Genomic DNA, 12,133 nt, shown 5'->3' with positions numbered 1-12,133 from the left:
TGTCAACTTATCATGAGGTACTCTATCAAAAGCCTTTGCGAAATCCAAGTATATTACTGTGTATCCTTCTCCTCTGTCCAAGGAAGCAGTCACTTTATTGTAATAAGTAAGTAGATTACTAAAACATGACCTCCCTTTAGCAAATCCATGCTGTCCATCAAAGATTATACCATTGTTGTCAACCCAACTCTGGATCCTAGTTCTCACAAGCTTCTCCAACAACTTAACCACAACACCTGACACACAGATAGGCCTATAGTTTGATGCTTGAGTTCGATCACCTCTTTTATGAAGTGGCACAATCTTTCCCTCCTTCCACTCTTTAGGAACTTGACCAAGTGCAAGACTCATATTAAAAAAATATGTCAAGGCAGGTGTCAACTCTCTGGCACACTCCTTCAGAATACGTGGTGATATATTATCAAGTCCCACAGCCTTATTTACATCTAGTTTACTCAACTCCCCAAACACCTCTTGCTCACTTACAGTCAGTCTCTCCTCCCCATCATCAACTGCTCTTAATCTCTCCATGAAGTCACATTCACAAGATTGAAAGATCTTTATGAATTGCTCATTAAGTATCTCCACAACACATTCTGCAACAGCTGTCTTTATACCATTTCCTCCAATCAATGTCATCCTTCCATAATCATTCTTTCTTTTGCTGGCTACATATCGAAAGAACTCCCTAGGATTCTTTTTGGCTTCATTAGCTAACTGCTGTTCATACCTCTCTTTAGCTACTCTCACCAACCAAGTCACCCTCCTTGCCTGGTCTTTGTAGACCTCATGAAATTGGTTACTTCCACTTCTCTTATGCTGTCTCCACAATGCCTTTTTTTTTTGTATTGCATGCTTAATCTCTTTATTCATCCATCTCACACCTACCTTATTTAACCTTCTCACCCGTGGTATACATTTAGACATTGCATCTACTAAATAGTTTTTGAAAATCCCCCAAGCTGCATTGATCTCTTTTCCAGCTAACTCCTCATTCCATGCTACATCTGCAAGCTGTCTCCTGAGCTCTTCATAATCAACCCTCTTGTAGTTCCACATATACTCTTTTTTCACAGGGGTCCTTGCACTGCTGGCAACCACCCAGGTAATCACCTCATGGTCACTTTCACCAATTGGTGGATGATTTGACACCTCATTTATAATTACATCCTCCGATGAGATGACCAAATCCAAGACCCTTAATCCTCGTGTGCCCTCTGTTACATACTGTCTGAGGTAGTTATCCCTCAAAAACTCAAGAAACTCATTTTCTTTACTTCCAGTCGCTATCTCTTCAATCCAGTCTATATTGCCATAATTAAAAATCCCCCAAGCTGCATTGATCACCCATAATGATCACCCTTTTCTTATTTGCTTGGCTTATTTGACTATACATTTCACTATCACCACCATCCACATTACCAGGTCTATAACAACATCCCACCAAGTATTTGATTCTATTCACCTCTATCTCACACCATACTGCCTCAAAACCACTGGCCCTATTTCCCTCTTGCATCTCTACCTTGTATGGACATAACTCTTTCTCTATCATCAATAGCACTCCCCCTCCCTTTTTATCCCTTCTATCCTCACGAAACACATCATACCTTTCCATCTCTATTCCTGTCAGGATGTCGTCCTCGTCTAACCATGTCTCACTTATTCCAACAATCTCTGGGTACACAGACACAATTAGTGCAACCATTTCATCCGCCTTGTTTCTTATGCTTCTAGCATTGGTATACAAACACAACAACTCATTTCTGGATCTACAGCTAGTTCCACTGATACCATTCACTCGATATGCTCTCTCCATGCTGGACTGGGGCCATTTCTCTTTCTGCTTCTTCATTTTAGAACCCTTTGCAACAACATCTGTTTCCTCTTGATCCCTGGTCATCCCATTACTTTCCTGCCTACACATGCTCTCACCTCCTCTTGGAGCATCCACCTTTCTCACGCTGTGTATCCCTGTCCACCCTGGGCCTCCCCGTTTCCCTGCTCCTTTTGCACACCCATTCTCTCATTTTCTATACTCATACCACTCACCTCTCCATTCATTTCCACTTCTTCAATCTCTCCTGTCTTACTCTCCTGCTCTTCCACATCACTCCCCTCTCGATCTGATTCATTTTCTCTATTCACTTCTCTACCTTCCAGCAGCAGTCTCTCCAAGCGACTCACACCATAACCACTCAAATGCAGTCCATCGCTCCCATACAGCTCACTTCGTCCCTCAAACTCATTCCACACATTAACAAACTGTACACCCATCTCCTCACACATTTCAGCCAGAATACCATTCATAATCCTTGCTCTCCGCCTCATTTCACCACAATCATACCTAGGCAACACACTGACCACCCTTCCTGTCACACTATTCTCTTTTATCTTTCCAAGCAGTCTCTTGACATTCATTTTGACATGCTCTTTGTTCTCTCTCAAATCATTTGTACCAATTAATACAATTAACTCTTTTGCTTGCTCCCGCCTCATATCCAATGCCTCAATCACTCTACTTATTTTACCGCCTGGAAAACATACCTTGTGCATTTTATCCCCTAGCACACCTTTAATAATGGAGTCGCCATACAACGCCATTCGCTCATCTTTCGTTAACTCTTTCATGCCATCATGATTTATTTTAATAGTTTTGACCTGAATTCTCTTAATTTCATTCTGCATCCATTTCATTTCTTGCCTCATCCAATCTAATTCACTTTCCGAACCTCGCGACGCATTCTCTCTATCATTAAATCTTTCTAACTTTCTAACTCTCGACCCCCTCTTCTCACATTCCCTCTCATTCATCCTTCTTTGTTTCCGTACTTTCGGTCCAACATACGTCCAACTTTCACTATCATTCTTCTCACTTTCACTCTCATTTATCTTTCTTTGTTTCCGTACTTTCGGACTAACATGCGTCCAACTTTCGCTATCATTCTTCTCACTTTTACTGTCATTCATCTTTCTTTGTTTCAGTACTTTCGGTCCAACATGCGTCGAACTTTCGCCATCATTTATTCTTTCAATTTTTTTTACTTGCGATTTCTGCATTACGCAAGTTCTACTTTCATTCGTTCTCTCAATTTCGTTTCTTTCCACCTCACTTTCGTCCCTTTTAACATCCGTTACGGTTGTCAAATCGCTCTTTTTCTTTTTTCCTGATTTTTTAACATTTTTTCGCTTCTCTTGCTCACCATCCATTTCTTTCAAACGTGCAATCGCAACACAATCAGTACTAGCACTTTCTGTCATCAATTTCATATTCGCATTCATTAGTTCTTCGTTCAGGTCACACTTCGCACACACCCTTCTTCCATCCGCACTAAACATCCACAAATCATTTATGTAATCGAAGGAATACATATAACAGACCTCACACTTAACGAAACGACTGAAATCTACATTCAAATCATGGAATGACAATGCCGCCGCCATTTTTTTTTTTCTCTCTCTGCCGGTTACTAGGTCTAATAATAACGATTTCGTAATTTAGTTTAGACAAGAAAAAAAAACCCACACTAATAATACCGGTAGCGTACAACGTTTACAGCCACTCTTACTCACACAATTACGCATATATACTTAATTATTCCTAGTAAAAACTTATCTGAATCAGGAGCTCTTCAAAACACGTCTGCAGTACTTGGCCCACTAGTATTAAAAAAGAGGTGAGATAGAATAGATTAAAAGACAGATAAAGAAAAGAAACTGTTGGTTTCTTTTCTTTATAATGTATCATTGATTGTATCCTTGACTATATTTGTCTTTTGTGCTAGGGATTTTTTTTTTGAGTCTTCTTGACTGGCATCAGTAGTCACTACATACATAATCAACAGATATAATTATGTGTATTTTGTCATCAGGGAATTCATTTTATATAATCCTCGCTAGCTCTTTTATCTCTTCATCATCCCCTCCTGATTCCACTTAAAAAAACTTACCGTTTCACTACTGGTTTGCATTCAGTTAGAGTGAATACATACGTATTCACTCTAACTGAATTAATATTGCTATCAATTAATCAAAGGATTATTTTCAAAATAATTAATAATACTTCTAATTTCTAGTCCATTTTTACACTTTAAAAACATAATTTTCAAGTTATTGGCCAGTGGAAAATTAAGAAATATGAAATATTTAGTAGAAGCTGTGCTTAGAAACATTAAATAATGCCTTAAATAATTCTTAAAATATTTGCAATCTTTATTATAATTAGTAGTACTGAAACAAACACACATACTTAGATTTCCTGCTATTACTTGGCGGCATCCACGTACCAAGGCACTTTTACTTCGGGCAAGTAGCTTCCATGGAAAAGGCGTTATTGGAATGTTAAAAGGACATCAAACTTCATCTAGTAAGTTGTTTACATTCATGCCTAATAAATGACAAACATAAATTGGATTTCAGATTTAACTATTTTGTGTTTATCAATTGGGATAAGAAATAAGTCATGCAATAATCATGTCTGTTTTTTTATTTTTGCATGCTTTTCCTTATAACTAAGAAGCACTTTTAATATATTGTGTGTGTGTGTTGGCTTTGGCAATAGTTATATACACCAAAATTTTACACGTGCCATTGCATGTAGCATAAGGAAGTTATATAAGGCATTATTAATAAAACTCTAATACAATGCCTTCCAACTCATGTGCAGTGACATATAGATGTGCATTGGAATATTCATTGGACTTAACTATGCCTTCCACACTCTATACCCATCAGTTTGTGTGTAGTTTATTGCATAAGTTTTTTTTCTGCAATTATAAAATGTGTTTGTTGCCTGTATTGATGAATACCTAGGATGATTTAAAATGAAAAAAAGCAAGCAGTGATTTATTCATTAATGGATTTTCATAAAGTAACAGTTGAGTTTATTAATTATTAACATTAGAATTTATTTTCAAATAATCAGTTTGATATATTATCAGTACCATGCAGTTATAATGAGATAAAGACTAGTATGCATTTCTGCCCCCTGCTATATCTGCAATAATTTGAGTTTCAAAAGTGTGCTGCAAGCTGGAAAAAGGGAAGTAAAAATCATTTCATCTATATAAACCAATTGAACTGAGCTTTCTATTCTCTGCATAACAAGAGATTACTTAAAGTTATAATTTCTACCATAGAAATTGAAAATCCACGTTTAGCAATTTTCTCCACTGCATGATCACTCTTCCCACTGATGAGTATCTAATGCTCTCACCAGATCCAGCTCTCTGGTTCCACATCCTTTCAATCATATACTGTTTCAGTTAATTATTTTAATAGTTGTATAAATTCTATTTCCTTTCCTTCCTATTTCTCTTTCTGTGTGCCTGTAGTTAAAGTTGCCCATAATGATTACTCTCTTATTGTGCACTCAATGTACTAATTTACGATTGCATATCACTGACATTCTTCCCTAAACCTCCTGGCCTATGGTACAACCAACAATATATTTTATCATGTTGACCTTTATCTCTACTCAAATGGCTTCAAATGCACATATCTTCCTTTCCTCAACTTTACCTTCTTGTTGAATTTGATTGCAGTCTTTCTGGTCATTCCTTTCAATGAACACTTTATTGGAGTATTGCATCCTGGAGGAGTAAATTTTAATACTAGAGGGATAGGGCAGGTTTGAGGTTTAGAGGAGAGTGTCTTCCAAATACTGAGTACTCTGGATGTCAGTAAAGCTGTGGGACTGGATGGTATTTCACCACGAGTTTTGAGAGAATGTGCTAAAGCACATTCTGACAAAACTGACAGCGCCTTTGATCTGACTTTTCAATGAAAATCTGGCTGCGGGAAAGGTGCCCATGGAATGGAAGGAAGGTAAGATAGTGCCATTGCATAAGGGTGGTAGCAGACTGGAAGTGTCTAATTATAGGCAGTTTGTGTGTCATCAGTAGTTGTTAAGATCTTGGAGAAATTAGTGAGGGACCGTATACAGCATTGGGCAGATGAGGGTAATGTTATCTGTGAGAGTCAACATGGATTTGTGAAGGGGTGCTCTTGGTTTAGCAATATGCTAGACTTTTATAATAAAGTTACAAGAGCAGTAGATGAGGGAAAGGCATATACTGCCATTTTCTTGGATTTAGAGAAGGCATTTGACAGGGTGCCACATGATAAGCTGATATTTAAGTTGCAGCACATGGGTCTGGATGTCAGGTTGGTCAACTGGATTCAGGATTGGCTATCCGATAGATATCAGAGAGTTGTGTATGGTGGGGCAGTTTCAAGGAGGCAGAGGGTTACAAGTGTCCCACAGGGCTCAGTACCGGGACCTATATTGTTTAACTTTTATATTAATGATATTGTCAGTGGATTGCAGGGGGATATTCAGTTATTTGCAGATGATGCAAAGCTGGGAAGGGTTATTAGTAATAGTGCAGATGTGGTAACCCTGCAAGAGGATTTGAATAAGCTAGACAGATGGGCAAATGAATGGAGGTCTGAGTTTAATGCAGCAAAATGTAAGGTCTTGAGGTTTGGGACACATCTATGGGATGCTGCATACTCTATGGGAGAAGCTATACTGGAGGAAGTAGGGGGAGACAAGAGATCTGGGGTTGATGATTGATAAAAACCTGAAATTTAGGGGACATATTACAAAGGTGGTGAAAGTAACCCAGAGGATTGCTGCAATAATGAGAAGGACACCGACCTGCAGAGATAAAAGAGTTATCATTCCGTTGTATAAGACTCTGATCAGACCACACTTAGACTGTTGTTCTCAGATTTGGTCCCCAGGATTTGAAGGAGATAAATTAACTGTGGAAAGGATACAAAGACTGATAACAAAGATTGTTTCAGGGCTGTACAATGTTAGTTATGAGGATTGGCTGAGGGAATGTGGACTGCAGAGGTTGATGGATAGAAGAAGGAGAGGTGATATGATTCAGACTTTTAGACTGTTGAGAGGTAGTTACAGGGTTGACACTGGGGAGTTCTTTCGCTTGGTTGAACAGCAGGATGGAGTGATGACAAGGGACCATCCCTGGAAGTTACGAAAGGAAACTGTGAGCAAGAGGGTGAGGAGTGGTTTCTTTGCATGGAAGGTGGTTGAACCATGGAATGCATTGCCTGATAGAGTGGTGAGAGCAAGAACAGTCAATGAGTTTAAGGAGTGGTATGATAGACTTTCTGTTTCTTAGGAGGGACCTCCCCTCGATGAGTCTTGACAGACTTTATGTTCTTAGGAAGGACCTCCCACGATGAATCTTTTGACTCCATGGAGGCCTGAATAATAATTAGTACTCCTCCCTGTAAAAAATACAATATTTCTTTCATTCTGTCATATCATTCTCCATCAACCAAATTTCACTGCTATCTATAATTTTGGGAAAAAATTCAGCTAATCAGAACTGAAAACTTTTCCTTGTTTCAGATGTTTCTGGCATTTCTATACATAAATTGCAGTATCTTGTGGACTCACAGCCATGTTTGCACCTTAAGTTTGAATTTGATAAGTCAATATTAAGGTGCAAACATTGGCTGTGAGTCCACAAGATACTGCAGTTTTTGTATAGAAATGCCAGAAGCATCTGAAACAAGGAAAAGGACCTTGTACTGGACCTGAGAAACTGCATTTTGAACACAAGGGTGCTGCATCCCCCCCCCCATCCCAATAACTCTGGTTTCCAGCCTCTGCACTTCCACCCTCTCGTTAAACAACACTTTTTTTTTTCAGACACCTAACTCCATATCCATTCATCACATTCAGTTTGCACAATCTACACATTGACTTCTTTCATCACTGGCATGCTGTGCCCATAGACACACAATCTTCTTCAATTCAAGTCACTAAAACTTTTATACCTTCATATTTTAGCATTTCTGGTTGAATATCATCTACTCAAACTGCCTTTCCACATTTCAGGTTTGTGATAGCTTTTTCTACTTCGAGTACAGATGTATATTCAAGATGACATTCCTGGTGAGTGTTTTCTATCATTTTTCCGTCACTGCTTGTTTCATTTAGCAATCTTTCAAAGTAATTACTTTAGACATCAGGAATATCTTTATCTTCCATTTTTATGACCTGTTTACATCTCTAATTCCTTTTATAGTACTCTTTCCTCCATTTAGTGATGTTCCTCCAAGTGAGTTTGTGTGAAGGCACCCATGAAGCGAGTAAGTGTGAGAATGACCAACACAGAAATGTAGTCTCTCAAACAAAAATATTGAATAGGGTAGTCAATTCAGAAAGTAAAGGTGGCTAGGGGCATAAAGGAATGCTGCAATTTCTATATACTAATGCCAGACGTATCAGGAACAAGAGGGAGGAGTTTTGGGCATTGGTTAGTGCAACCTCGCCAAAAGTTATAGACATTAGTGAGACTTGGCTATCAGCAGATGACGTAGTTACAGGGATTGAATGTGAAGGGTTTAGTATTTTCAGGAAAGATAGAGAAGATAGCATAGGGGAGGAGTACTGCTGATGATAGTAGATGAATTGCAATCAAAAAGAACAGGAGACAGGCAGGAGAGTGGCTATTCATTTGAAACAGTCTGTCGTGAGATTAAGGCCAGTAAAACAAAATAGATAGTTGGTTGTTACTATAGGCCAGGGAATTCCACAGATGATCTGGAAGACATGCATCGCAAATTAGTAAAATGAGTACACGGCAAGTGATTATTATGAAGGATTTTGCCCGTGGAGATATAGACTGGAAGGAAGAAAGATCACATGGCAGGAAGGAAATAAAATTTATACACCTGCTAATAGATAATTACTTAAGGCCGCATGTGATGAAGGGGGACTAGGGGTGGGAGAGTACTGGACCTGGTCATAGGACCAGAAGAGCTATCCATGACCAAGGTGACAACATTGCCTTCAGTTGGTGAAAGTGACCATGCAGGCTTGACTTGGGAGATTGTAAAACATGAGGAATATTCTGTCAAGAATGGGTATTTTTGCAACTACAAGGCAGGATGCTTAGGAAGAAGCTTAAATCTGTACAATGGCATAAAACACTGCAGGTTAAGGGTGTTAGTAGTGCAGAATTATAGTTATGGGATATAAGTTAAGCAGTATTAAATTGTGTGTCTAGGGTAAGGAGGGTTAATTGGGTAGGAGTTAGATCAATGAGTAATATCATTAAGCACGAGCTGCAGAAGAAGAAAATGCTGTGGAGGATATATATAGAGAAAGGTGACCAGCATGACAAGGAAGGCAAAATCAGATTATGACAAGAAACTAACCAAGCAGGCCGGAAGCAATCCTAAAAAGTTCTTTTAGTGGCAAGTAAGAGGAAGAATGACTATGGAAGATTAACCTTAATAAGTGATGATGGTCACAAGGAGACGGAAGTGGATAAAATAATTAATTTACTGGGTGACCACTTTGCAAGGATATATCATCTTAGATTACTGCTTTTAACCTGTGTAACAGACACCATTATGGGAATTAGGATATTGCAGAATCTACATGTAAATACATCTGTGGGATTAGATGGGATATCAGCTAGGGTTTAGCGAGAATGTGCAAGGGAACTGGCAATGCCTTTAACTAGGCTCTTTAAGTCTCAGCTCTGGTAGAGTTCCTGGGAAGTGGAAAGAGGGCAAAACGATTCCTTTGCACAAGAGAGATTCTAAGATTGCAGTAGCAAATTATAGACCGATCAATATCTCAGGCATGGTGGTAAAAGTACTAGAAAAATTGGTCAAAAAGAGAATTCAAGAATGGAGAGATAAAAATATGATACTGTATGAGGGTTGGTCATGCCTTAGTAATTTACTAACTTTTTATAATAGAGTAACAGTTGAGTTGGATAAAGGAAATGGCTACACAATGATTGTGCTGGATTTTGCAGTGGTATTTGACACAATACCACATGAAACTCTGTTATGCAATTTAGAACAAATTTGGATTGGATATGACACTGTTGAAGTAGATAAGTGGATGGCTGCTGGACAGATATCAAAAAGTGGTATATGGAGGGGCAGAATCAAAGCAAAAACATGTGACTAGTGGTGTACTGCAAGTTTCAGTGCTTGGACCATTGCTGTTTAATTTGTACATAAATGATATAGGAAATAACCTGAAAGAAAATATTTAGTTGTTTGCTGATGATGTGAAATTACTTAGAAGAAATAGTTAATCAAGGCAATGTGGAGAGCTTGCAGGGCAATTTAAATATGCTGTCAGTATAGGCAAAAGTTAATGTTTGTCAGTTTAATATTGAGAAATGCAAAATTAGGCATTTTGGGATAAATAGATTACAAACTGTGTATCACATTCATGGCACTGTACTCCAGGAAATAGATGAATATAGAGATTTAGGGTGGTGGTAGACATAGAGTTAAAGTTTTGAGGACATATTGCTAAGGTAGCCCATATGATTACTTGGCTATTTAAGAACACGTTAACATGTAGAGATAAGGAAGTTGTTATTCCTCTTTATAAGGCCTTGATATGCCCACATTTGGATTACTGTGCTCAAGTCTGGTCCCCTGGGTTTCTTGGGGATGAGGAAGCAGAGGAGAAGATTCAGAGGTGAGTGACCAAGATGGCGAGTGGCCTGTGGAATGTTCCTTATGGGGATAGATTGAAGGTGTATGGATTGCAGAAGTTGGTTGATAGGAGAAAAAGAGAGGATATGAAAGAAACATTTAATTTGCTTAAAGGGTTTTATAGGATTGATGCAGGAGAAATGTTTCAGCACTTGGCTAGAGGGAACAGAACAAGGGGTCATCCCTGGAATCCCTGGAAAAGGGTGTGAGGATTAGATTTTTTGCTTGGAGAGTTGTGAATGAGTGGAATGGGTTACCAGACTCATTTGTGAGTGCTTTGTCTGTTAATGGGTTCAAAGAGAGGTATGATAAATTGTGTGGATAGATTAGGTTTCCTGTGGTGAGTCTTCTGCTCTATGGAGGTACCCATATAATAATAATAATTTCTGAGCTTTTTCAATAGCCTCCAGAATATTTTACCACCTTCCTGATATTTATTTTCTATGTTCTTACCAAGTCTTCCCATGACTTTTTTTTAGCTTATTTTACACAAAGCTTTGCTTTCTTACATTTATCCCTGTATTCTTTAAGAGCTCAAGCTGACTGCCTCTCTGGCTGAATCAATGTTTTCTTCAGGATTTGCCATTGAATCTCCAAGATTTGGTTCTTGTTTTCAAACTTTTTCAGTTTTTCTTGAATTAATGTTTGTGTATTTGAGTCTATAGATCACATCTGAGAACTGTTCAACTTTGATTCATTTCAAAACTTTCTTACACATCCTTCTTTTCAATATGAGGTTCAATTTTAACCTGCTCAACCCATAATGGTGATCACTTCCCATTTCAAATCCTCTGTGTATTCTTCTGTTGTAAACCAGTGGGAAAACATCACTGTCAACAATATAGTATGACTTTTCTTATTCCTTGCATCTTCTCTCTTTGTGAATTTGTGCACATTTTTATGTTGAAACATGGTATTAGTAATAACTAGTCCATGTCTTGAGCAGAAATCTAGCAGGCACTTACCATTATTATAACTTTTCTATTTTCTCCAAATTTTCCGAAAACATTCTTATATGTTTGGTAATCATTTCCTACTATGCTGTTTAAATCTCCAACAAGGACACCAACTTTTCCTCTTTTGTTGTGTCAGCTGCCTTCTCTGATAAATTAAAGATGCCAAGAAATTATATTCTTAGTTTAATACTTTATCCAAGTGTAAGCGAACAAAGTTTGTGCCTGAAGTAATTTCAGGACTGCACAACTCGTATATAGAAGCTAATGACCTCACACCACTTACTTACCTTCCATAATGCAAAGCACATATCCTTACAGGCATGTATAATGCTATGCATTATAGGATAATAAAGCAAGTGATGTGAAGTCATTAGCTTCTATATATGAGTTGTGCATGTCCATAAGGATATGTGCTTTGCATTGTGGGATACTAAGGCAAGTGATGCGAAGTCATTAGCTTCTATATACGAGTTTCCCAGTCCTGAAATTACTTCAATCACAAACTTTGTTTGCTTACACTTGGATAAAGGATTAAACAAGAATATAAATTCTTGGCATCATTTATTTATATGTCTTGTCAGATGTCATCTCCTTCCAGGAGGTTGACTACCATGAGCTTCCACCATGTATGGTTTTGTACTTCTCTTTTGCATTCTTCATAGGAA

At 38.2% G+C, this 12,133-nt stretch overlaps 1 protein-coding gene across 1 annotated transcript in view; it reads left to right on the top strand.

The window, feature by feature from the left end:
- The window catches only part of Sbf (SET domain binding factor), a 631,948-nt gene that overhangs the window by 368,662 nt on the left and 251,153 nt on the right, over positions 1 to 12,133 (top strand). The window contains 1 exon segment of the mRNA XM_090414822.1: positions 4,254 to 4,366. Coding sequence (XP_090270948.1) covers positions 4,254 to 4,366 — 113 coding nt within the window.

Source organism: Typopeltis vanoorti, chromosome 25 (assembly GCF_054136105.1).
Source record: "Typopeltis vanoorti isolate ZY-2024b chromosome 25, IOZ_Tvanoo_1.0, whole genome shotgun sequence".
In the NCBI taxonomy this organism is placed as follows: domain Eukaryota; kingdom Metazoa; phylum Arthropoda; class Arachnida; order Uropygi; family Thelyphonidae; genus Typopeltis; species Typopeltis vanoorti.
Note: the sequence above shows the minus strand (reverse complement) of the source record. Positions and strands in the feature narration are given on the sequence as shown.